The 26928-nt window shown below is 45.7% G+C and overlaps 1 protein-coding gene across 4 annotated transcripts in view; it reads right to left on the reverse strand.

The window, feature by feature from the left end:
- The window catches only part of PPP1R9A (protein phosphatase 1 regulatory subunit 9A), a 333162-nt gene that overhangs the window by 136932 nt on the left and 169302 nt on the right, over window positions 1–26928 (reverse strand). For all 4 annotated transcript variants that reach the window (XM_040352313.1, XM_040352312.1, XM_040352310.1 and 1 more), the window contains exons 4-6: window positions 20670–20790; window positions 12017–12121; window positions 3144–3279 (exon numbers count right to left, since the gene is read on the reverse strand). In XM_040352313.1, the coding sequence (XP_040208247.1) occupies window positions 3144–3279; window positions 12017–12121; window positions 20670–20790 (362 nt within the window). The remainder of the gene's footprint in view (window positions 1–3143; window positions 3280–12016; window positions 12122–20669; window positions 20791–26928) is intronic.

Below are 26928 nucleotides of genomic sequence, written 5' to 3' on the forward strand. Positions count from 1 at the left end.
AACACAGGGAACACACTCACTAACTGAGTCCATTCATAACTGTGTTTACTATGCTTCAGTTTGTGAATGAACAGGAAGCCGCTCAGCACACGTCCCATTCATTCACTGTCCAGAAAGGCGTGTGTGCTTGAGGTTTGAGGTGCATACCCTAATGCAGGGATAATGAATTAGTGGACCTCCATCTGTTGCAAAACTACACGTCCCATCATGCCTCTGCCTCTGGGTGTCATGCTTGTGGCTGTCAGAGTCTTGCTATGCCTCATGGGACTTGTAGTTCTGCAACAGCTGGAGGTCCGCTAATTGCATATCCCTGCCCTAATGCAATAGTCTGCGCACACCTATGGACCCAACCATTCTCAAAAAGGGTTCCACAGAAACCGTAGGGTTCCTCAAGAGGTGGCTAGGGATTCCTTGAGCTGTGGCTGATAGACCTTCCATTTTAATGGTGCCTATAGCAGTTCCAGTGCCAATGCTACTTGGCATGACACCAATGATATCTGAAAAAAGGCAATCTGACCACTACCCAATGAAATGGTTTTATTAATGGCTCCTTTACATCTGAAAATTATTTCAAGGGTTCTACTGGTGAAAGAAAGGTTGAAAATGGCTGCCCTAATCCCTATCCAGGAGTTTACTTGCCTCCAGTGTTTACATCCTCTGGCAAAAAAATCCTCTTTGGCATTAGCCATGCCAGCCCTGTAACTCGCTATACATTTGAATGGGCCCATAAAATGTCTAGTGTAGGAGTATTGTCCCAATTATGTCTATGGAGACCTGCTGCAAAGGTCTGGCCAGCAAGAGATACATTTTAGTACAGAGGAGGGAATGTACATAAGATTGCCACCACTTTCATGGAGTGGGAGGTGTCTTGGTTAGATTAGGTTAGCGGGGCTAGGAAAGGTGGGCCAGGTTCTATATACAGTGGAACCTCGGATTACGAGCATAATCCATTCCAGGAGAATGCTCGTAATCCAAAGCACTCACAGATCAAAGTGAGTTTCCCCATTGAAGTCAATGGAAACGAAAATAATTCCTTTCGCATTGACTTCAATGGCACGCAATACCACATGCGGCCAGAGGCGGGGGGCGCCAGAGAGCCTCGGAAACAGCCGAAAAGGCCAGAGGACACCTCGGCTGACCTCAGCAAACCTCGGAAAGACTTTGTTCTCGAGATTTGCCAAGGTCAGCCGAGCTGTCCTCTGGCCTTTCTGTGCATTTCCGAATGGCGCGGATCGGCCAAACGCGGTACTGCACACCACTTTGACCTAAATCGTGCTTGTTTTGTGAGACAACACTCGCAAGTGGAGTTACGATTTTTAAAAAATTCCCCCCCCAAAAAAAGAATTTCCCCTTCCTAACACAAATCCTCCGGCCCTCCAAATTTGTGTTTTGGAGGGGGTGGGGAAGAGGATTTGTGGTAGGAGGGGGGATTTGGGAGGTTGTGCTAGAAAAGATAATATGGTAGAGAGGGAGGAGATTTGTGCTAGAAGGAGAATTTTTCTTGGGGGGGGGTTGTGCTATAAGGGATACTTGGGGGGAATTTCTGCTAGGAGGGGACTTTTTTGGGGGGGAGTTTGTGCTAGGATGGGGGATTAGGGGAGGAGAATTTGTGCTGGGAGGGGGGATTTGGAGTAGGGGGGGGGGATTTGTGCTCGGAGGGCAATTTGGAGGGCCGGAGGATTTGTGTTAGGAGGGGGAAATTCTTTTTCTGTTGGGGGAATTGTGATCGGGGCATATGGGGAGAAAGAGGATCAAAGCTGGGGGGGGTGGGGGGGGGGGGGGCAAAGATGTGTGCTGGGAAAGGGGATTTCAGCAGGGGGGTGGATTTGTACTGGGAGGTGTAATTTATGCTTAGGGGTATACATGCAGATAAGTGCTCATTTTTTTTTGTGTGGGGGGGAGGGGGGATTTTTGCTGACACATGATGCTCATGCATCTTGGAGGGGGGGGGGGTGCAATTTGGCATGTTGGCCCTGGGCCTTGTCCCAGCACTGATCTAAAATATCATTGTATAATGAGGTATAAATCGCACCCTTCACTAAAACGCTTGAGCTCAGTAATGTGAAGGGACGTCCACATACTGTTAGCCACATAGAGTAACTTGAAAGCAACCCCTTAGGCTGCATTCACACCTGAGCGTCGGTCGTTCGGACGGTTTTTCGTGCGATTTTTTCCGTCGTTTTGTCGCGCGTATTCATGCTTATTTGCGCGTTTGCATACAGCGTCGTCCGACGTTTTTGTACGTTTTTTATTTTAGCCAATAGGAAAAATGATCATCTTTTCATCACTTGTTGCTATGTTGGTAGATTTTTTTAATCTTCTGCCTGGGTGAAAAGTTCTATTGATTAAAGCGACGAAACGCCCGTAGCAAACGCTCAAGTCGCTTGAATCGAGCGTTTCCATTACTTTCTATGGGAAAGGGAAACTCTCAAATACGCCCAAACCGCCCGATGCGCGCGACAAAAAAGGGTCCGGAACTTGTTTGAGCTTCAGTCGTTCGGCGTCAGGCGTATCGGCGTGCAGATGTGAACCATCTCCATAGGGTATAATGTATTTTCTCCCCTCTAGCGTATTTGAGCGTCGCGCTTCAGGCGACAAAACGCTCAGGTGTGAATGCAGCCTTAAAGGAACACTAAAGGTTCGTTTTTTATTAGATCAATTGATTGCTGTAAGCTAGAGCATTTAAATATCAGTTACCTCGTTTTTCCTTTTGACCTCCAAAATACAGTAATCCAGGTTTGAAAATGCCATTTCCTGTCACTCCTCTTCTTGCTTTCCACCAGCATCTGAGCCGTTTTGCATGGTGGAAAGCAGAATGTGCTCACCCCCTCCCTATGACTACAGCCCTGCGTGAAGATGCTCTCTTATCCCTCACAGGCATGGAGGCTAAGCCTAATGGGAACTGTAGTTCCCATTAGGCCGTGATGTAACAAGAATGAATGCGCACCGCAAACCAGGAAGTCAGTGAGAATAACGATTCAGGAGTGACGGAGGTGAATAAAACAGCTCGATTTCAACAGGTATCAAACTAGTTATAATGCAAAACATTACTTTTTACTTCATCAGCTACTGTCAGACTTTAATTTAAGAGGAAAATATTTTTGTCTTTACAACCCCTTTAAACTGTAGAAATCCGGTATTACCTCATCGTCGTCTGCGTCATACTGTGCATAGTGCTGTTCCAGCATCTCCCGCTGGCGGCGCTCTTGCTCCAGCGTCTGGCTGATTAGTTGGGCGACCTCACTAATTTGTCCCGGTTTCTCACGGCCTATAATAAACCTGTGCAAATATGGATAAAACAGTTGAAAATGACTGACGATTCAGGAAGAGTGTTGAGTTTCAGTATTCAGTGGAGAACATTGTTACTTTTTTTTCTTTTACAAATAAAGTTTATTAGCAGAATTAGAAATAAAAAGGTACAACCAAAATACAACAGAGCATTTTATCAAGTATTAGCAGATTGGGTTAGACTAGTGTTTCTCAACCTTTTTTCAGTCAAGGCACCTTTAAAAATTATAGACAATCTCAAGGCGCCCTTAAAAACGATTTAACCGCTTGCTGACCAGCCGCCGTCGTTATACTGCGGCAGGTCGGCGCGATCCCGCGAAACCGTCGTAGCTGTATGTTGGCCCCTTTAAGCATTCCTGCTGCATCGCGGTGGTGCCGATGCCCGTGACCGGTGGTCGCGATGACCGCCGGCCGTGAGCGATCGCGGGCACGAGAGGCAGAACAGGGACGTGTGTGTGTAAACACACAAATCCCTGTTCTGTGAGGAGAGACAGATCGTGAGTTCCTAATAGTTAGGAACCACGATCTGTCATTTCCTCTAGGTCAGTCCCCTCCCCCTACAGTTAGAAACACACACTAGGGAACACAATTGAAGAGGAGGTCCACCCTAAAAAAAAAACTTTTACTTATCAGAAATGGCGGTTGCTAGGCAGATCCTCCTAATCTGCCTCATCCTAGTCCATGGCTGGTCGTCATTCTTGTCCTCGGGGAATGGGGCGCGCTGTCTTTTCTATGAACTGTGTGCATCCCAGAGAACAACCGCCCAATCTTAAAGCGCCGCGCGACTCGCGCATGCGCAGTAGTAAACGGGCAGTGAAGCAGCAAAGGCTCCACTGCCTGTTTCCCTTAGTGAGGATGGCGGTGCCTTCCATGCAAGTGACATTTTTACAGTAACCAGTGCATTTTTATAGCACTGATCGCTGTATAAATGACAATAGTCCCAAAAATGTGTCAAAAGTGTTCGATGTGTCTGCTGTAATGTCGCAGATCGCCGCCATTAGTAGTAAACAAAATAATAATAAAAATGCCATAAAACTATCCCCTATTTTGTAAACGCTATAAATTTTGCGCAAACCAATCGATAAACGCTTATTGCGATTTTTTTTTACCAAAAATAGGTAGAAGAATACATATCGGCCTAAACTGAGGAAAAATTATTATCACATTTGAGGTCACACTTAACCCCTACAGCGCCCCTTAGTGGTTAACTCCTAAACGGCAATTGTCATTTTCACAGTAAACAATGCATTTTTATAGCACTTTTTGCTGTGAAAATTACAATGGTCCCCAAAATTTGTCAAAATTGTCCGAAGTGTTCGCCATAATGACGCAGACACGGAAAAAAAACGCTGATCGCCGCCATTAGTAGTAAAAAAAGAAAAATATTTTAAAAAATGCCATAAAACTATTCCCTATTTTGTAAACGCTATACATTTTGCGCAAACCAATCGATAAACGCTTATTGCGATTTTTTTTACCAAAAGTAGGTAGAAGAATACGTATCGGCCTAAACTGAGGAAAAAAAATAGTTTTTTTTATATCTTTTTTGGGGGATATTTATTATAGCAAAAAGTAAAAAATATTGAATTTTTTTCAAAATTGTCGCTCTATTTTTGTTTATAGCGCAAAAAATAAAAACCGCAGAGGTGATCAAATACCACCAAAAGAAAGCTCTATTTGTGGGGAAAAAAGGACGCCAATTTTGTTTCGGCCTAAACTGAGGAAACATTTATTATTATAGCACAAAGTAAAAAAAATTGAATTTTTTTCAAAATTGTCGCTCTATTTTTGTTTATAGCGCAAAAAATAAAAACCGCAGAGGTGATCAAATACTACCAAAAGAAAGCTCTATTTGTGGGGACAAAAAGGACGCCAATTTTTATTACCAAAAATATGTAGAAGAATACGTATCGGCCTAAACTGAGAAAAAAATATTTTTTTTTGTTTTAAGAAAAATATTGGGGATATTTATTATAGCAAAAAGTACAAAATATTGTGTTTTTTTTTTCGAAATTGTCGCTCTTATTTTGTTTATAGCGCAAAAAAAACGCAGAGGTGATCAAATACCGCCAAAAGAAAGCTCTATTTGTGGGGGAAAAATTGCGTCAATTTTGTTTGGGCACAACCGCGCAATTGTCAGTTAAAACAACGCAGTGCCGTATCGCAAAAAGTGGCCTGGTCAGGAAGGGGGTAATTTCTTCCAGGGCTGAAGTGGTTAATTCATAATACAATTGACCTACAAATGGAGTCATTACAGTTTTCCTTAGAAACGCTCACAGGCATTGGCATCATTTCCATCTGGAAACATTGCTCAATAGTAAAAGCGTTTTTTCCGGCAGAGTGCCAAACCCATAGATGAAGGTGCTCAGCCTCTCCATTAGGATATGGAGTGATACATTACGACACTCATAAAAAGCTTTTACATTAGAATGCAGATAACAGCCGGACCGAGTTTCCTTCTATCACAGAACTGAACCGTCTCTCTCCGCCTTATCTGCCGTCTTACTTTCATATCGCCCCGGCCAGGCTGTGCGGTGACCATCGGCCTTTTCACATCATCTGAACTAGACAGTCATTGAGTGAATATTAATACGGCAGCCAACGATGTTGGGGGAGAGGAAGGAATTGCTGGATTTCTCTTTTCCCGAAAAAGGTGCGTTCATCCCTTAACCCCTTGGCCTCCGGAAGATTTACCCCCTTCATGACCAGGCCATTTTCTGTTTTTTTTTGGCACTGCGTTACGTTAAATGACAATTGCGCAGTCATGCAATAAAATACATACAAATAGAGCTTTCTTTTGGTGGTACATTATTTGATCCCCTCTTAGTTTTTTATTTTTTGCGCTATAAACGAAAAAAAAGACAACTTAATCACTTAAAGGGGTTGTAAAGGTAAAAAATGTTTTCCCTAAATAGAAAATTTGAATTTCCTAACCTTCGAATTTCTGAATTTTGAATTTTCCAAATTTCCGATTTTCGAATTTCCGAATTTAGAATTTTTTGAATTTCCGATATTCCAAAATACGAATTTCCGAATTTTCGAACTTTGAATTTTCAAATTTCCGAAATTTTGAATTTCCGAAATGTCAGATTTTTCAAATTCCCGAAATTCAGAATTTTCGAAATTTAGAATTTTCCGAATATTAAGAGATTTTGAAAATTCGAAATTCGATTTTAGAAAATTCGGAAATCAAAAATTTGGAAATCCGAAAATTCGGAAATTTTTTAAATTTTCGGATTTCCAAATTTTTGCTTTCCGAATTTTGGAAATTTAGAATTCCGAATTTTCTAAATTTGGAATTTTCAAAATCTCTTAATATTCGGAAAATTCTAAATTTCGAACTTGGACATTTCGATTCTAAACTTGGACATTTTGGAATTAAAGGTACAATTTTTTTCCCTAAATAGCTTCCTGTACCTTAGTGCAGTCCTCCTTCACTTACCTCATCCTTCCATTTTGCTTTTAATTGTCCTTATTTCTTCTGAGAAATCCTCACTTCCTGTTCTTCTGTCTGTAACTCCACACCGTAATGCGAGGCTTTCTCCCTGGTGTGGAGAAAGCCTCTTGAGGGGGGAGGGGGCGAGCAGGAGTGTCAGGACACCCACTAACACACAGCCAGGCCCGTCGCTACAGGACAGGCAAAACAAACAATTGCTTGGGGCCCCGAGCTGGCCTGGGGCCCCCAACATCCTCAACATTCCCAGGCTGTAGCGTGGCCGAGCTCCTCTTCCTGCCTCCTGAAGTCCTGTCAGTCCGACCAGGTACTGCGCACGGTACAGGAGATTCAGTTTCCCGTTCCTGGCCGGACTGATAGGAAGTGCACACTGAGTGCTCACTTCCTTTCAGTCCGGCCGGGAACACATGAAACTGAATCTCCTGTACCGCACGGTACCCGGCCCGGGCACTATCTGATAGGGGACTGGAGACCCATAATGATAGAACACCGGACTGACAGGAGGAAGAGGAGCTCGGCCACACTACAGCGGCAGCCTACAGGAAGGGGAGGTGAGAATAGAAAAACATAGGGACTGGGGGGGGGGGGGGGGGAAAAAAATGGGTGTAAAAAAATTGTGAAGCGCTAACATAGGCTTTGCATGTGGGGGGGGGTGCTTGGGGGCCCCCATTTTGCTTGGGGCCCCCAAATTCCTTCAAACGGCCCTGCACACAGCTCCTTACTCTATCTGCAAAGTAGAGAGCGTCCTGACACTCCAGCTCGCCCCCTCCCCCCTCAAGAGGCTTTCTCCACATCAGGGAGAAAGCCTTGCATTACTGTGTGGAGTTACAGACAGAAGAACAGGAAGTGAGGATTTCTCAGAATAAATAAGGACATTTAAAAGCAAAATGGAAGGATGAGGTAAGTGAAGGAGGACTGCACTAAGGTAAAGGAAGCTATTTAGGGGAACAAAAATTGTACCTTTACCTGTCTGTAACTCCACACAGTAATTCAAGGCTTTCTCCCTGGTGTGGAGTGTCGTGCTTGCCTCCTCCCTTGGACTACAGGAGAGTCAGGACGCCCACTAACACACAGCTCCTTTCTCTATCTGCAACGTAGAGAGCGTTCTGACTCTCCTGTAGTCCAAGGGAGGGGGCGAGCACGACACTCCACACCAGGGAGAAAGCCTTGCATTACTGTGTGGAGTTACAGACAGAAGAACAGGAAGTGAGGATTTCTCAGAAGAAATAAGGACATTTAAAAGCAAAATGGAAGGATGAGGTAAGTGAAGGAGGACTGCACTAAGGTAAAGGAAGCTATTTAGGAAAAAAAAATTACCTTTACAACCCCTTTAAGGACCGCCTAACGCAGATATACGTCGGCAGAGCGGCACCGGCACGGCTGGGCATAAGTACGTACAGGTACGTTGACTTTAAGAGCCCAGCCGTGGGTCGTGCGTGCGCCGCACGACCCAGTCCTGATATCCGTGACCGTGGCCGCGGGACCCGATCCCCGCCGGTGTCCTGCAATCGGGTCACAGAGCTGAAGAACGGGGAGAAGTGACTGTAAACAAACCTTTCCCCATTCTTCCTAGTGGCGGTGTCAGTGATCGTCTGTTCCCTGTCATAGGGAACGACGATCAGTGACGTGTCACGCCAGCCCACGCCCCCACACAGCAAGAATCACTAACTAGAGCACAAGTAACCCCTACTGCAAGTCGCAATGCAAAGTATGCCAGATATGTACTGTGCGTTCTAACATTTTTAATACATTGCCCACTAGATGGCGCTTTTCACTTTCTATACACACATAGGAGCAGTGGGGGAAATTGCATGTGTTTCGGGCAAGAATCACAAAGCATTCCTGTTCAAATCGCATGCGATTCTTTTCAGTGAGATTTGCGCCCCTTTCATTTGCGCCCCTTTATTTTGTATTGGTGGAGAAGTTCTGGGATCCCATGGGTATAGGGCAAAAGTGATATGAGCGTGGGGGAGGATTGCCTCTACATCTCCCTCAGCCCTGTGAGCACCTCCAGCGGCCGTCATTTGCTGTCATCAGTGGGATTGGATGCAGATTTTGCATTTGCCCAGATATGTGCTGTGAGTTCTAAAATTTTTAATAAACTGACCACTAGATGGCGCTTTTCACTTCCTATACAAACACACATAAGAGCAGTGGGGGAATTGCATGCGATTTGGACAGGAATTGCATTTCATTCCTTTACAAATCGCATGTGATTCTTGCCATAGCATTTTGGGCCCATTCATGTTGTATTGATGCGAGTCGCAATGCAAAGTATCGGTTTCGGGAGCATTTGCACGAGTACTGATACTTGCACAGATGCATGGTATCGGTGCATCCCTTAATAATAATAGACAATACAAGCTAATTGTATATGTTCCTGGAGTTGGGCTTTAACAGGAAGCATGCAGAACAGTGACGGCCCTTCTATTAGGCCTTGGCGCCGCCCCCACTCTCCTCGCCACCCCCTATATCAGGGGGAGTCAACCTGGGGACCTCCAGCTGTTCCAGAACTACAAGTCTCATCATGCCTCATGGGAGTAATTGTAACTGCCAGCCTTGCAATGTCTCATGGGAAATGTAGTTCCACAACAGCTGAAGGGCCCCAGGTTGCCTACCCCTGCCCTATATGAATTATGGATAGATTTGTGAATATATCCATGGCCGCCGCGGCCCCCTCCAATTCAGGCGTCCGGCCCCTTTCAGGACTCTAATAGGCTTCAAAATAGGATGGGCTCGGAGCGCAGAGCATTGCGCCATGAGCCCACACAGGTTTTCCAAATTCGCTGTTGAAACACAGATTCTCAATCCGGCCAATCAGAAGCAGGTCTGAGACCCGTTTTTCCGATTGGCAGAAAAGAGAAGAGTCCCAATTGGCTGCCGAGGAGGAGGGAGGAAACGAAAGCCCGTGGAGAGCAGGGGAAAGGAGAGACGCCGCCGCCGAGGAGCAAGGGAAGCCTCCGGTGAAGTGCTGCATAGATAAGGTAAGTGCACCTGACCCACCGACCGATCGCCGGGGGAGGGGGGGTGTTACTGTTTGGTGCCCCCCCAAAAAAAATTACCACCGGCCGCCACTGCTGCAGAGAGACCACTGCTTCCACACAGTGAGCAAAAGTCCTGCTCTGTAGCATGCTGGCAGGGGATGGGCTTTCCTACGAATCTACACTTATCTACACTTTAACCCTCCTGGCGGTAATCCTGAGTGTGCCTCGGGGGTTACATTTCAGTACCATTAGCGATAACCCCGAGCCACACTTGGGATTGCATTGCAGGATCATAGTGCAGGTTACTTACCTTGTCACAAGGATCCTGCGATGTCCCCCCTGCTGTGTCTGCGGGCTGTGTGCTCCGCCTGATGCCTCTGTGTGCCAGGCGCTGTTCCCTGTGAGCGTCGCAACGCACGGGGTGGAGCCCTGCGGCACATTCAAAAAGTACAAAATTCATAACACATACAGTACAATGTAATCTTACAGATTACATTACTGTATCTAATTCTTTCATTCCCCTTTGTCCCTAGTGCTTTGTCCAGTGTCCTGCATGCAGTTTTATATTATATATACTGTTCTTTCTGCCCGGAAACTGGAGATTGTCCATAGCAACCAAAAAGTGTCCCTTTTACGTCATAAGTGGTTTTAGAGCAGCTAGAAAACAGTGATAGTAAATAGGAACACTTTCAGAATTGAGCGATAGTGAGTCGCGAGAAAATTCATTGTATTATTATTATTTGTTATAATTATTTATAGTTATTTATTATTATTATAATTTATGATTTCGTGTTTTTATCATACCCGGGATGTGTACTAGACTCTGGTTTGGACAGATTTAAGTGAGTTATTCCTAAGAATTACAGGCCTACAATATAAAACGCCAAATTTCCATGCAAAATATTTTTTACCGCCTCGAGTCGCAAAAATCAGACATGATAATACCGCCAGGGAGGTTAACCACTTGCGGACCAGCCGCTGCAGTTATACTGCGGCAGGTTCGGTCCGCTGGGCGAACCGTCTTAGCTGTACTTCGGTCGCATTAAGTGGGCTAACAGGTGCGCGCGCGCCTGCTGCATCGTGGGAGTGCCGATGCTCATGACCGGCGGTCATGATGACCGCCGGCCACGAGCGATCTCCGGGCATGAGAGGCAGAACAGGGATGTGTGTGTGTAAACATACACGTCCCTGCTCTGTTCTGTGAGGAAATGCAGATCGTGAGTTCCTAATAGCTAGGAACCACAATCTGTCATTTTCTCTAGACAGTCCCCTCCCCCTTCAGTTAGAACACACATTAGGGAACACATCTAAACCCCTTGATCGCCCCCTAGTGTTAACCCCTTCCTGCCAGTGACATTTTTACAGTAAACAGCGCATTTTTATAGCACTGATCGCTGTAAAAATGCCAATGGTCACTTGGTACTTGTATATGTATCCTTTTTTTATGCTCAATTAATGTTTTTTCCGATTAAAAAATAAATAAAAATGCCAATGGTCTCAAAAATGTGTCAAAAGTGTCCGCCATAATAATGTCGCAGTCCCGACAAAAGCCACAGATCGCCGCCATTACTAGTAAAAAAAAAAAGAATAATAAAAATGCTATACCCCTATTTTGTAGACGCTATAACTTTTGCGCAAACCAATCAATATACGCTTATTGCGATTTTTATTGTCAAAAATATGTAGAAGAATACGTATCTGCCTAAACTGAGAAAAAAAAAACGCTTTAAAAAAAAAATGGGGATATTTATTATAGCAAAAAGTACAAAATATTGTGTTTTTTATTTTTCAAAACTGTTGCCTTTTTTTGTTTATAGCGCAAAAAAATTCAATCGCAGAGGTGATCAAATATCACCAAAAGAAAGCTCTATTTGTGGGGAAACAAAGACATCAATTTTGTTTGCGTACAACCGTGCAATTGCCAGTTAAAGCAACGCAGTGCCACATTGCAAAAAAATGGGCCGGTCATTGGGAAGCCAAATCTCCCGGGGCTGAAGTGGTTAAAAAAAAACACTTTGCACACCTTTTGTTTTTAATGGAGATGGAACTTCTTTGGCTGAAAGCTCCAAATGGGTTTTACGGTTACCTAAAAGTTTTTTTTTTTTTTTTTTTTTAAGTTTGGTGTCAGATCTATGTGGATTTGGTCTAATGAAAGCGAGGTATTTATAGAAGCGGGATTAGAGGTAAATCTGAAAATAGGTTAAATCCGAGGGAAAAAAGGCTTTGAAATACACCGTTCCTAATCGGCGGCGAGGCGGAGGTGCGAGGATTAACAGATAAAGGGCCTTACCTGACTTTTCCTTTGGTGTTTCGAAGAACAGTTGCTGCAAAGTTCTGAGTGACGCCAACCAGACTAATCCCGTCCACTTCCAAGATCTGATCGTTGACGAGGATCCTGAGGACGCGGACAAAGTGACGGTTATTACAGCGAGCGAAAAAAAAAGGGAAAAAGTACATGAAAACAACAAACGCTGTAAATAAAATGAAAAGATATTGTGATCATTGGAAGGCTTATGATTAGATGAGTCAATTGGAAGATCTGAGGAGCGTTTAGAAGTAATACTTTGTTCTTCTCCATCACCAACACCCAGGACCTTCTTCTCCGCGGCTCTTCTTCACCTCTGTCCATTGAACACTTTCCTGCCAGAGCTGTTTTATCATTTTTTGTGATTACTTATAACCCCCGAAATATTAGAAATGATTATATGTTTTTTTTCTGAAAGCAGACACCCTGGAGAATAAAATGGCGGTAGTTCCAATTTTTTAGGTCCCACAATATTAGCAACAAAGGGCCAGATTCTCAGTGGAGATACGACGGCGTATCTCCAGATACGCCGTCGTATCTCTGCGTTGTGCCATCGTATTGCATTCACACCTTCGCGTATGCGTTTTGCGGCGTAAGTACCGCGATTTGCGGCGTCAAAAAATAGGCGTTTTGTCCCGCGATTTGCGGTGACAAAATGCGGTTTAAAACCGAGTTTTTTTTACATTGTATTGTCGGCTATGCGTAACGCCTAAGCCGCCCGATACGCACGTCGAAAAAGGGTCCGGGACTTTTTTGAAATTCAGCGTTCGGCGTTCTGCATTAGGAGATGTGAACAGTCTCCATAGAGAACAATGCAATTTCGACCCTCCGGCGTATTGTAGCGTCGGGCTACAGGCGACAAAACGCCTAGGTGTGAATGGAGCCTAAGTCTCTTACGCCGTCGGATCGTAACTGCAATTTAACGCAGGCCGCTAGGGGCGTGTGCACTGATTTACGCGTCGAAATATGTAATTCAGCTAGATACGCGAATTCCCGAACGTACGCCCGGCCGACGCAGTAAAGTTACGCCGTTTACGTTAGGCTTTTCCCGGCGTATAGTTACCCCTGCTATATGGTGGCATAAGTGCCGCGTACCAATGTTAAGTATGGCCGTCGTCCCCGCGTCGAAACTTGAAAAAGTTACGTCGTTTGCGTAAGTCGTCCGTGAATGGGGCTGGACGTCATTTACGTTCACGTCAAAACCAATGACGTCCTTGCGGCGTACTTTGAAGCAATGTACACTGGGAGATTCCACGGACGGCGAATGCGTCGTTCGGGAAAACCGTCAATCACGTCGGGTCACAGTACATTTACATAAAACACGCCCTCCCTGATCCAAATTTGAATTAGGCGGGCTTACGCCGGCCGATTGACGCTACGCCGCCGCAACTTACGGAGCAAGTGCTTCGAGAATACAGCACTTGCCCGTCTAAGTTGCGGAGGCGTAACATAAATCGGATACGTTACGCCTGGGCAAAGTTACGCGGATCTACCTGAATCTGGCCCAAAGTTTATCAAGCGCAAAAAAATTGTAGAAAATACACTAATGCCCCGTACACACGATCGGAATTTCCGATGGCCTAAAATCGGATAGAATTTTTCGTCTGAATTCCATTCAAGCTGTCTTGCATACACACTGTCAGACCAAATTCCGACTGTCCAAAACGCGGTGACGTAAAACACTGCGACGAGCCGAGAAAAACTTGGTTATTTACATATCTAGCTTGGACATGTTTATCATATGTTATGTTTATCATAATATGAGGTGATCCACAGTATAAAAAGTGAGAAATCCACCCCTCCCCCACATAAAACATCCTGGTAATATACAATGAACTGTGGATCACCTCATATTATGATAAACATAACATAACATATGATAAACATGTCCAAGCTAGATATGTAAATAACCTGTCACTCAAAGCAAGGAGAGAGGAAAGGACTTTTTTAATTTAGACAGGTTTTTATCTGGAAGTCTGTTCATTTTCACTGAACAATAAAAGAGGATTGCTCAGAGCTGGATTAACTCTGTGTGGCAAGACTGGGCACAGATGATAGGAAATCTTATACTCTACATTGTGACATCAAAAAAAAAATTTGGGGTTTACATCCACTTTAAGTTCAACGCTTCCGAGCATGCGTCGACTTGATTCTTGCGTGGTTTTTCTCCGTCGGAGTTGCACACAGACAATAGGAATTTCCTATCGTTTTTTTTTTTTTCTCCATCGGATTTCTAAAAAAAAGTCCGATGGGGCTCACACGCGATCGGAATTTCCAATGAAAAAAGTCCATCGGACTTTTTATCATCGGAAATTCAGATCGTGTGTATGCGGCATTAGGTTCCGTTCACACATATAAGAATTGAATGCGTTTTGAAGCGCATCCGATTCGCATGACATGTGAACCGGCAGCCTTTTCTATGGAGCGGCAGCGCAAATAACTGCGAATTTGAAAAGGGTCCTGTGCATTTTCTGAGCACTACTGTGCGATTTAACCACTTAAGGACCGCCTCCTGCACATATACGTCGGCAGAATGGCACGGCTTGGCACAGGCACGTACAGGTACATCGCCTTTTAAGAGCCCAGCCGTGGGTGACGCACGCACGTGACCCGGTCCGAGGCTCCGTGACCGCGGCCGCGGGACCCGATCGCCGCCAGTGTCCCGCGATCGGTCACAGGAGCTGAAGAACGGGGAGAGCTGTGTGTAAACACACCTTCCCCATTCTTCACTGTGGCACTGTCATTGATCGTCTGTTCCCTGATATAGGGAAAGATGATTAATGACGTCACACGTCAAGCCCCGCCCCCCTACAGTTAGAAACACATATGAGGTCACACTTAACCCCTACAGCGCCCCCTTGTGGTTAACTCCTAAACTGCAATTGTCATTTTTACAGTAATCAATGCATTTATAGCACTTTTTGCTGTGAAAATGACAATGGTCCCAAAAATGTGTCAAAATTGTCCGATGTGTCCGCCATAATGTCGCAGTCACGGAAAAAAAATCGCTGATCCCCGCCATTAGTAGTAAAAAAAAAAATTATTAATAAAAATGCCATAAAACTATCCCCTATTTTGTAAACGCTATAAATTTTGCGCAAACCAATCGTTAAACGCTTATTGCGATTTTTTTACCAAATATATGTAGACGAATACGTATCGGCCTAAACTGAGGAAAAAAATTTTTTTTTTATATCTTTTTTGGGGATATTTATTATAGCAAAATGTAAAAAATATTGAATTTTTTCAAAACTGTCGCTCTGTTTTTGTTTATAGCGCAAAAAATAAAAACCGCAGAGGTGATCAAATACCACCAAAAGAAAGCTCTATTTGTGGGAAAAAAAGGACGCCAATTTTGTTTTGGCCTAAACTGAGGAAAAAATATGTTTTTTATATCTTTTTTGGGGATATTTATTATAGCAAAAAGTAAAAAATATTGAATTTTTTTCAAAATTGTCGCTCTATTTTTGTTAATAGCGCAAAAAATAAAAAACGCAGAGGTGATGAAATATGACCAAAATAAAGCTCTATTTGTGGGAAAAAAAGGACGCCAATTTTGTTTGGGAGCCACATCGCACGACCGTGCAATTGCCAGTTAAAGCGACGCAGTGCCGAATCGCAAAAAGGGGCAAGGTCCTTAACCTGCATATTGGTCCGGGTCTTAAGTGGTTAAATGCGAATTACAGGCTCATTGCCTTCTATGGAAAGGAAAAGGGGAGGAGCACTGCCCAATGAATAAACAGGTGACACAGGAAGCTACAATAATAACGGGGTCACCATCCTGACTACTTTGGAAGAAGCACCTGAATCACAAATCCTGCTGAACAGGGGCGATGGATTAAACAGTTCAGTTATCTGTATCTCAGTTGTGTTTAGTTAGAGTTGTACTTCAATGTATTCGAAGCTGAAGTTGTGTTATCTATATCTGAGGCAGAATCAAATTCTCCATCCAGTATGTCTACCGCCGGTAATCACCAGAAAAAGCGCCCCTTTCATCCGACGTACAACAACAAAGCGTTGGCTGGTAACTGCAGGAAACATGACTTTTACACACAAATTCTCAGCTCTGTGTGACTGAAGAGTTATCATTTTTTTAAATCTTTATTTTCAAAGCTTTATACGGCACAGACAGACAGCTACAATGTGTGTACAGTACTTCAAACGTGAACCACCAGCACTGGTAACCCCTACTACTCAATAATGTCATCTATATACAGACAATGTTTTCTAGTACAAATATATGCAGTATCTTACAAAAGTAAGTACACCCCCCACATTGTTGTAAATATTTTATTCTATCTTTTCATGTGACAACACTGAAGAAATGACACGTTGCTACAATGTTGTGTAGTGAGTGTACAGCTTGTATAACAGTGTAAATTTGCTGTCCCCTCAAAATGACTCAACACACAGCCATTAATGTCTAAACCGCTGGCAACAAAAGTGAGTACACCCCTAAGGCCCCTTTCACACGGGGCGGATCAGTAATGACCCGCCCCGTGAACCACCGCTTGCTCAGCAGGGATTGCTCCGTTGATCAGCGCAGTGTCATCTTAAGAGCATTATAGGCCCCCGGGCAATACAGTGCACTGGGGCCCTGTCTACACAATCACGCACGAGAATTTACTGACAAAAATCATAACATTTACTGGCAGAACCACATTTTTTTACTGCCACTGCAAAAAAAGTACCTAAAATTACAGTTTTCAGTGCCGAAAAATGCAAATGTCAGTATTTAAACTATAAACATATAGCTAGTGCTATTAGAAATGTGTTTAAGTTAAACAAAAGTAACAAAAAAAAAAAATGTCTTCGTTGACATGAAGGTCAGGTTACTATAACCCAGCCAGCACAGAGTTTCCTCTTACATCAGAGTCTGCAGGATTTCCCCTTACAGTGAAAGAGAACTCTTATGTAAAGGGGAACGCTGCAGATCATGATCTAAGGGGGGAACTCTGAGGTGGAGAGGGGGCTCTGGTGACCAGAGACCACCTTATATCAGAGTCCACTGCTTTCTTTTTCCCACTTACATCAGGGTCCGCAGACTGAGTTCCCCCTTGCATTGTAAGGGGGAATCCTGCAGACTCTGATGTAAAGGGGAACTCTGATGTGGGGGGCACTCTGGTGACCAGAGACCACCTTCCGTAGAGTAAAAACACTAAGGTAAGGGGCGTCACTAATATAGGAGGGGGAACCTTTATATCAGTGCCCCCTTACATTTTTGCATTCACTCCCCCCTTACATCAGCAACCCCCTGCACTCGTGGAGGACCGGATCTTCTCTGTGATTTCCACAAACTGGGCATGGGCAGTTCTAACCCGCCACTCTCCACAATTTTTTACTGGGGTTGCTGGGCAGCCAGTGGGGCCCCCCAGGCAAGCGGGGCCCCCGGGCAACTGCCCAGCGTGCCCAATGGAAAAGATGGCCCTGGATCAGCGCTGAGCCGGCTAATGACAGGGCGGTCCCCGTACACTGTGCAGGGACCACCCTGTCTTTTTTCCGCTCTCCCCTATGGGGGGATCGGATGAACACGGACCGTCTGTCCGTGTTCACCCAATCCGATCCGCCAGACGGATGGAAAAGTAGGTTTTTCCTCCATCACACTTTGGCGGATCGGAGCGGGTCGGATGTCAGCAGGCATGTCACCGCTGACATCTGAGGCTCCATAGAGGAGCACGGAGCGCCCGTTCAGGTCCGCAAAAAAAAACTGGCAGGCGGACCTGAACGGGCGCTCCGTGTGAAAGAGCCCTAAGTGAAAATGTCCAAATTGGGCCTAATTAGCCACTTTCTCTTCCCCGTGTCATGGGACTTGTTATGCCCTGTACACACGATCGGTTCGTCCGATGAAAACGGTCCGTTTTCATCGGACGAACCGATCGTGTGTGGGCCCCATTTTTTTACATCGGTTGAAAAAAAATAGAACCCGTTTTAAAATTTTCTGATGGTTAAAAAACGATCGTCTGTGGGGAAATCCATCGGTCAAAAATCCGTGCATGCTCAGAATCAAGTCGACGCATGCTCGGAAGCATTGAACTTCATTTTTCTCTGCACGTCGTTGTGTTTTACGTCACCGTGTTGGACACGGTCGGATTTTCTAACTGATGGTGTGTAGGCAAGACTGATGAAAGTCAGCTTCATCAGATATCTGATGAAAAAATCTATCGGTCCGTTTTCATCAGATGAACTGATCGTGTGTACGCGGCATTAGTGTTACAAGGTCTCAGGTGTGAATGAGGAGCAGGTGTGTTAAATTTGGTGTTATCGCTCTCACTCTCTCATACTAGTCACTGGAAATTAAACATGGCACCTCATGGCAAAGAATTCTCTTATGATCTGAAAAAAAAAGAAATTGTTGCTCTACATAAAGATGGCCTAGGCCAGTAATGGCGAACCTTGGCACCTCAGATGTTTTAGAACTACATTTCCCATGATGCTCATGCACTCTGCAGTGTAGTGGAGCATCATGGGAATTGTAGTTCCAAAACATCTGGGGTGCCTAGGTTCGCCATCACTGGCCTAGTCTATAAGAAGATTTCCGAGACCCTGAAACTGAGCTGCAGCACGGTGGCCCAGTCCATACAGCGGTTTAACAGGACGGGTTCCACTCAGAAAACAGACCTTGCCCTGGCCGACCAAAGAAGTTGAGTGCACGCTCCGTATTCCCAGGATAAGGCTAACCTTATAACACCTTATAAAAAGTGAGCCATAAGATGCTTTCACAATAGGTTGTATAAAGTTATATAATGTAGGACCAGGGCTAGGACGGGGGGGGGCGGGGACGGGGGGGCAGCTGCCCCAGGTGCTGTGATATCATGTGAGGTGTGGTGGGGCACCAGGAGATTTTCTGCCGCTACAAGCTGACAAGAGTAGTAACAGCAGCATCACTACTCCTGTCAGGTTAGTGTGGGAAGTAATCAGCGGAATCTGGAGAGCAGAAAAGAGCCAGATGGAGGTGCGGGCTCTTTCCTTCAGCAGTGATTGGGACTGTGCAGGGTTTGCTTACCCACCCCCATCTCCTCCCAGCAAAGGATGTGGGTAGGGGGTGGGTAAGCAAACTTTGTGAAGTCCTGATCTGAGAGTCAGTGGTGTCCCCCAGCTGTGATCCCAAACCCCTGCCCATAGATCTGACATGTCAAGATGAAGAGGAGCCTAGGAGGAAGGACACCACACAGCCATCTGCCCAAATGGCTAAAACGACAATAAATGCATATTCAAAAGTTCAAAAAATGCTCTACAGTAGCCCAAAAATGCTCACACTCAAGTGTGACTGGGGGCAGAGTTTTCCTAATACAGTGGAACATCAGTTTATGGGTAACGTGGTTAACGAGCATTTTGAAAGACGAGCAACTTTTTTAAAAAAAAATTCTTAGCCAGATTCAGGTAGAGATACGCCGGCGTAACTCTGAATCTGCGCCGTCGTATATTTAAGTGTATTCTCAAATTGAGATACACTTAAATCTAGCTAAGATACGACCGCCGGCGCCGTCGTATCTTAGCTGTCTATTTACGGCGGCCGCTAGGGGCGTGTACGCTGATTTACGCCTAGAATGCGTAAATCAGTGAGATACGCCTATTCACGAACGTATGCTTGCCCATCGCAGTAAAGATACGCCGTTTACGTAAGGCGTTTTCAGGCCTAAAGATATTCCACCAAAAAGATGGCGCAGTCAATGTTAAGTATGGACGTCGGAACCGTGTTTTTTTTTTAATTTTTACGTCGTTTGCGTAAGTCGTCCGTGAATGGGTCTGGGCGTAATTTACGTTCACGTCAAAACCAATAAGTCTTTGCGGCGTAATTTGGAGCATGCGCACTGGGATACGTCCACGGACGGCGCATGCGCCGTTCATTCAAAATGTCATTTACGTGGGGTCATGCTTTATTTACATAAAACACGCCCACCTCTTCACAATTTGAATTAGGCGCGCTTACGCCGGCACATTTACGCTACGCCGCCGTAACTTAGGATGCAAGTGCTTTGTGAATACAGCACTTGCCTCTCTAACTTACGGCGGCGTAGCGTATATGAGATACGCTACGCCTGCCTAACGTTAGGCACTTCTTTCTGAATCCAGCTATCTGACTCGGTTTGCTAGTGTTGTCTCGCAACACGAGCAGAATTCAAGCTAATGGGGTGTGCAGTACCGCATTTGGCCTGAGGTGCGGTGGCGCCGGGAGCCATTTGGAAATACTGAGAAGTACTCCGTTTCCGAGGTCAGCCGAGCTGTCCCCGGGGCCTACCTGAGTGTTTCCTAGGCTCTCCGGCGCATCCCCAACTCTGGCCACATGCGGTATTGCATGCCATTGAAGTCAATGCGGGAAAAAAAATCTTTCAGTTTCTATTGACTTTTATGGGGAAACTCTCTTTGATATGCGAGTGCTTTGAATTACGAGACTTCTCCTGGAAAGGATTATGCTCGTAATCCAAGATTCCACTGTATTGGTTAATATGAGGTTTCGTTAATTTTGGTAGTTCTCCAACTCCTCTTGCTCCAAGACGGATGTGTAATCAGGCTGCTGTGGCCCCATCTAGACGTTGCCTATCTTAGTTGGCATCCCAGTTGAGTCTAATTTTCATTGAGAAATCCTCTGCATTAGACACAAGTTATCTGTGCCCAGTAATAGATGTCTTTTTCTTACCGTCCGTCTCTCTGGGCTGCCCCTCCGTCTGTAACGGTCTTAACAAATATTCCAAGCTTCTCCAGCCCTGTGTCAGCGCCAACTCCCATTCCAATAATGCTAACACCAAGTCCGTCTTCATCTGGAAAAGCAATTGGGTAACAGCAGTGAGTAATCGATCTTATTATCCTAGAGAAAAATATGACACAAAGGACTAAGAGTATGGTTTATAATAAATCTTCACCCGTCACATGAATGTCAACATCCCTCAATAAACACGAGCAAAATCTTTATTCTGGAAGATACTCGGGGAGAAGTCCAATAGGCCAAAGTTGACACCACCAGCACTGGCATCCAGGGAGCTCCCTGGGTTCCAATGTGACTTCCTCTGCTGGTGGTGTCAACTTTGGCCTATTGGACTCCCCCTCTAAGTTTGGGGTTTTCTCTTTTGGGTCTGGTGTTTCTATAACCCCTGAAGTAAATATTTCTTGAACATCTTTAATCATTGTAGAGGGCTGGTGCCCACAGATTTTTGTTGAGGGAGACAGGGCCGATCCTAGGGTCACAGACGCCTGGGTGCAGAAATTTTTCTGGCGCCCCCACATGGGCGTGATCATCTTACTAACTCCTCCCCTTTACACATGTTTCTATGGCTACGACTCAAACACAGAGATGCTCCCCTAAGAAGTATTCATTAGTGTCCCCCATCAGAGTCCCCAGCAGGTGTCCCCCATCAGAGCCCCCCACAGCAGGTTTCCCCCATCAGAGCCCCCCCCCAGCAGGTGTCCCCCATCAGAGCCCCCCACAGCAGGTTTCCCCCATCAGAGCCCCCACAGCAGGTATCCTCCATCAGCGCCCCCCTAGCAGTTGCCCCCCATCAGAGCCTCCCCCACAGCAGGTGTCCCCATCAGAGCCCCCCCACAGCAGGTGTCCCCCATCAGAGCCCCCCACAGCAGGTATCCTCCATCAGCGCCCCCCTAGCAGTTGCCCCCCATCAGAGCCTCCCCCACAGCAGGTGTCCCCATCAGAGCCCCCCCACAGCAGGTGTCCCCCATCAGAGCCCCCCCCCACAGCAGGTGTCCCCATCAGAGCCCCCCACATCAGGTGTCCCCATAGATCAGTACTTGTCCAATAGATCCCTGTAGCTCGGGCGCGCTGAGAGAAGAAGCACATTTCAAGGGGGCGGGGCATACATGGCATCTTTGGTTACTTGGAGGGTGGCACTCGGAGAGCATTTCTGGGCGTGCACCGGATGATTGGCAGCAGCTCCGGCCAACCCAGAGGCCTCTCATCACACCGCCTATAGTAAAAGAGCCGACACACGCAGAGGGGGCGGGTAGACAGGAAACTGCTCAATGCACACCGGACAGAATTAATTAGTGGAGCCTAGTGCCGGAACCTGCCCATGAAGGGTGCACAGGCGCCGCCCCCTCTCTCTCACCAATAGATAGATTCATGGATTGCATGAATCTATGGTCACTGCTGACACCCCCTCTTCATGTGATGGACTGTTTCCGGGTTCCAGGCACTTGAATTACAGCGGTGGGGATGTTTTTGGAAGCGCCTGATTAGAGCCGTACAGTAGAAATATTTGCCAGCACACCATGGGACAACGTAAATAGCGTCCAAACGGATGTTTTATTGCATGATCACATCACAGTATTTACGTCGTCCCATGGTGTGCTGGCAAATATTTCTACTGTAACGTGTACCAGTATCCAGCTGGTTGTTGCTACAAACACCCAAACCCAAGAGCGGATCCAGGAAAGTGTGCGATGGGAATATGAAGTATGATTAGAGCCGTAGGCTCTAATAGGCGTCCAAAAAGGTGAACAGCGGGCGCCATGCTGTGCGTTTGCTGTTCACTCAGCGTTATGTTAGGAAAGCAAATGAATCGCTTTCCTAACACTGAACCGCCTCTCAGCCAATCAGGTGCTCGGGTCTGTTACCTGTCACCTGATTGGCTGAAACGACAGGCGCTGTGATTGGACACTGCCTATCCGAGACAGGTAAGTGCCAGGCAGGCGGGGATGCACACTGGCAGCATTTGATGGGCACAGTAGCGTCAATTGATGGGCACACTGGCAGCAATTGGTGGGCACAGTGTCTGCAATTGATGGGCACAGTAGCAGCAATTGATGAGCACACTGGCAGCAATTGATGGGCACAGTGTCAGCAAATGATGGGCACAGTGTCAGCAATTGATGGGTATAGTAGCTGCGTTTGATGGCACAGTGGTGGCAATTTATGGGTACAGTGGCTGCATTTGATGGCACAGTGGCTGCGTTTGATGGGCACAGTGGTTGAGTTTGATGGGCACAGTGGCTGCGTTCAATGGGCACAGTAGCAGCAATTGATGGGTACTGTAGCTGCGTTTGATGGCACAGTGGCGGCAATTTATGGGTACAGTGGCTGCATTTGATGGCACAGTGGTGACAATTGATGGCACAGTGGCTGCGTTCGATGGGCACAGTCTAAGCAATTGATGGGTACAGTAGCTGCGTTTGATGGCACAGTGGTGGCAATTTATGGGTACAGTGGCTGCATTTGATGGCACAGTGGCTGCGTTTGATGGGCACAGTGGCTGCGTTTGATGGGCACAGTGGCTGCGTTTGATGGGCACAGTGGCTGCGTTTGATGGGCACAGTGGCTGCGTTCAATGGGCACAGTGGCTGCGTTTGATGGGCACAGTAGCAGCAATTAATGAGCACACTGGCAGCAATTGATGGGCACAGTAGCGGCAATTGATGGGTAGAGTAACTGCGTTTGATGGCACAGTGGCGGAAATTTATGGGTACAGTGGCTGCATTTGATGGCACAGTGGTGGCAATTCATGGCACAGTGGCTGAGTTTGATGGGCACAGTGGCTGCGTTCGATGGACACAGTGGCTGTGTTCGATGGGCACAGTGGCTACAATTGATTGGTGTTTTTTTTTCAGTTTCTTTGCGCCCCCCAAAAAATTTTGAGCACCAGCCGCCACTGCCCAAAACCAAGCAGTTTTCCTTCAAAACATAAAAAAATATATAAATACAATTTAAAGTAATGGGGTGTATCACAAGCAGCATCTCTGTGAAACACAGCTGGTCATTAAGGGGTTAAAAAATAAGAAACATAAATGGGAAATGTTATTCTAGTGAACAATTAATATTTGAGATTTCGGAAGATTGTTTAATAAACAACAAGAGATAATGTGTATGTAAAGTCACAGCCTTGTCTGGTACATGTTGGGTCTTTGCAGACAACTAGACTACAGACTAATGTTCCTTATTAAATATCACTTTCTGCTGCTTATTCTCTGGAATTGAGGCCATTAAAGAAATATTCATCATTGCTACACCGCTGGGTTCCTCCATTATATAGTCACCGCAAAGAATCGGATCATGGTCACTGCTGTCCTGGAGACAAAGGGAACAAACCTGAGGAATACACAGGGGGGAAAAAGGTAAAATGTAAAGCATATCGAAACCAGAAAAACAAAGAGAAATAAAATATAACACCTCAGCAGGCCTTAAATATGGTGGCTTCATTTTTTCCCCTTTTTTTGCCAATCAATTGGGATTGGGATTAGAAATCCACGCAGAAATGTATTACAATGCATTATGGCATCAAAGAGGCAGGAGCTTAATGTGCCACCAATGGTTGGCAAAGTCATCAAAGGGCCCCTGTGCAAGATAATATTGGGCCCCTGTTGAACTACTGCTCAAGTGCAAAAGCTTAAAGAGGAACTGCAGTCAAGTACAATGCAAGACCCATAGCCCATCTGATGTCATCAAGAACAATGCAAGACCCATAGCCCATCTGACGTCATCAACTACAATGCAAGACTCATAGCCCATCTGACGTCATCAAGAACAATGCAAGACTCATAGCCCATCTGACGTCATCAAGAACAATGCAAGACTCATAGCCCATCTGATGTCATCAAGAACAATGCAAGACTCATAGCCCATCTGACGTCATCAAGTACAATGCAAGACTCATAGCCCATCTGACGTCATCAAGTACAATGCAAGACCCATGGCCCATCTGACGTCACCAAGAACAATGCAAGACCCATAGCCCATCTGACGTCATCAAGAACAATGCAAGACCCATAGCCCATCTGACGTCATCAAGTACAATACAAGACCCATAGCCCATCTGACGTCATCAAGAACAATGCAAGACCCATAGCCCATCTGACGTCATCAAGAACAATACAAGACCCATAGCCCATCTGACGTCATCAAGAACAATGCAAGACCCAGAGCCCATCTGACGTCACCAAGAACAATGCAAGACTCATAGCCCATCTGATGTCATCAAGAACAATGCAAGACTCATAGCTCATCTGATGTCATCAAGAACAATGCAAGACTCATAGCCCATCTGACGTCACCAAGAACAATGCAAGACCCATAGCCCATCTGACGTCACCAAGAACAATGCAAGACCCATAGCCCATCTGACGTCATCAAGAACAATGCAAGACCCATAGCCCATCTGACGTCATCAAGAACAATGCAAGACCCATAGCCCATCTGACGTCATCAAGAACAATGCAAGACCCATAGCCCATCTGACATCATCAAGAACAATGCAAGACCCATAGCCCATCTGACGTCACCAAGAACAATGCAACACTCATAGGATATGATAGGGCACTATTCCACCAACTGACACCAATGATAGGGCACTATTCCACCAACTGACACCAATGATAGGGCACTATTCCACCAACTGACACCAATGATAGGGCACTATTCCACCAACTGACACCAATGATAGGGCACTATTCCACCAACTGACACCAATGATAGGGCACTATTCCACCAACTGACACCAATGATAGGGCACTATTCCACCAACTAACACCAATGATAGGGCACTATTCCACCAACTGACACCAATGATAGGGCACTATTCCACCAACTGACACCAATGATAGGGCAGTATTCCACCAACTGACACCAATAATAGGGCACTATTCTACCAACTGACACCAATGATAGGGCACTATTCCACCAACTGACACCAATGGTAGGGCACTATTCCACCAACTGAAACCAATGATAGGGCACTATTCCACCAACTAACACCAATGATAGGGCACTATTCCACCAACTGACACCAATGGTAGGGCACTATTCCACCAACTGAAACCAATGATAGGGCACTATTCCACCAACTGACACCAATGATAGGGCACTATTCCACCAACTGAAACCAATGATAGGGCACTATTCCACCAACTGACACCAATGATAGGGCACTATTCCACCAACTGACACCAATGATAGGGCACTATTCCACCAACTGACACCAATGATAGGGCACTATTCCACCAACTGACACCAATGATAGGGCAGTATTCCACCAACTGACACCAATGATAGGGCACTATTCCACCAACTAACACCAATGATAGGGCACTATTCCACCAACTGACACCAATGATAGGGCACTATTCCACCAACTAACACCAATGATAGGGCACTATTCCACCAACTGACACCAATGATAGGGCACTATTCCACCAACTGACACCAATGATAGGGCACTATTCCACCAACTGACACCAATGATAGGGCACTATTCCACCAACTGACACCAATGATAGAGCACTATTCCACCAACTGACACCAATGATAGGGCACTATTCCACCAACTGACACCAATGATAGGGCACAATTCCACCAACTGACACCAATGATAGGGCACTATTCCACCAACTAACACCAATGATAGGGCACTATTCCACCAGCTGACACCAATGATAGGGCACTATTCCACCAACTGACACCAATGATAGGGCAGTATTCCACCAACTGACACCAATAATAGGGCACTATTCCACCAACTGACACCAATGATAGGGCACTATTCCACCAACTGACACCAATGGTAGGGCACTATTCCACCAACTGAAACCAATGATAGGGCACTATTCCACCAACTAACACCAATGATAGGGCACTATTCCACCAACTGACACCAATGGTAGGGCACTATTCCACCAACTGAAACCAATGATAGGGCACTATTCCACCAACTGAAACCAATGATAGGGCACTATTCCACCAACTGACACCAATGATAGGGCACTATTCCACCAACTGAAACCAATGATAGGGCACTATTCCACCAACTGACACCAATGATAGGGCACTATTCCACCAACTGACACCAATGATAGGGCACTATTCCACCAACTGACACCAATGATAGAGCACTATTCCACCAACTGACACCAATGATAGGGCACTATTCCACCAACTGACACCAATGATAGGGCACTAT

Source organism: Rana temporaria, chromosome 5 (assembly GCF_905171775.1).
Source record: "Rana temporaria chromosome 5, aRanTem1.1, whole genome shotgun sequence".
Classification (NCBI taxonomy): Eukaryota; Metazoa; Chordata; class Amphibia; order Anura; family Ranidae; genus Rana; species Rana temporaria.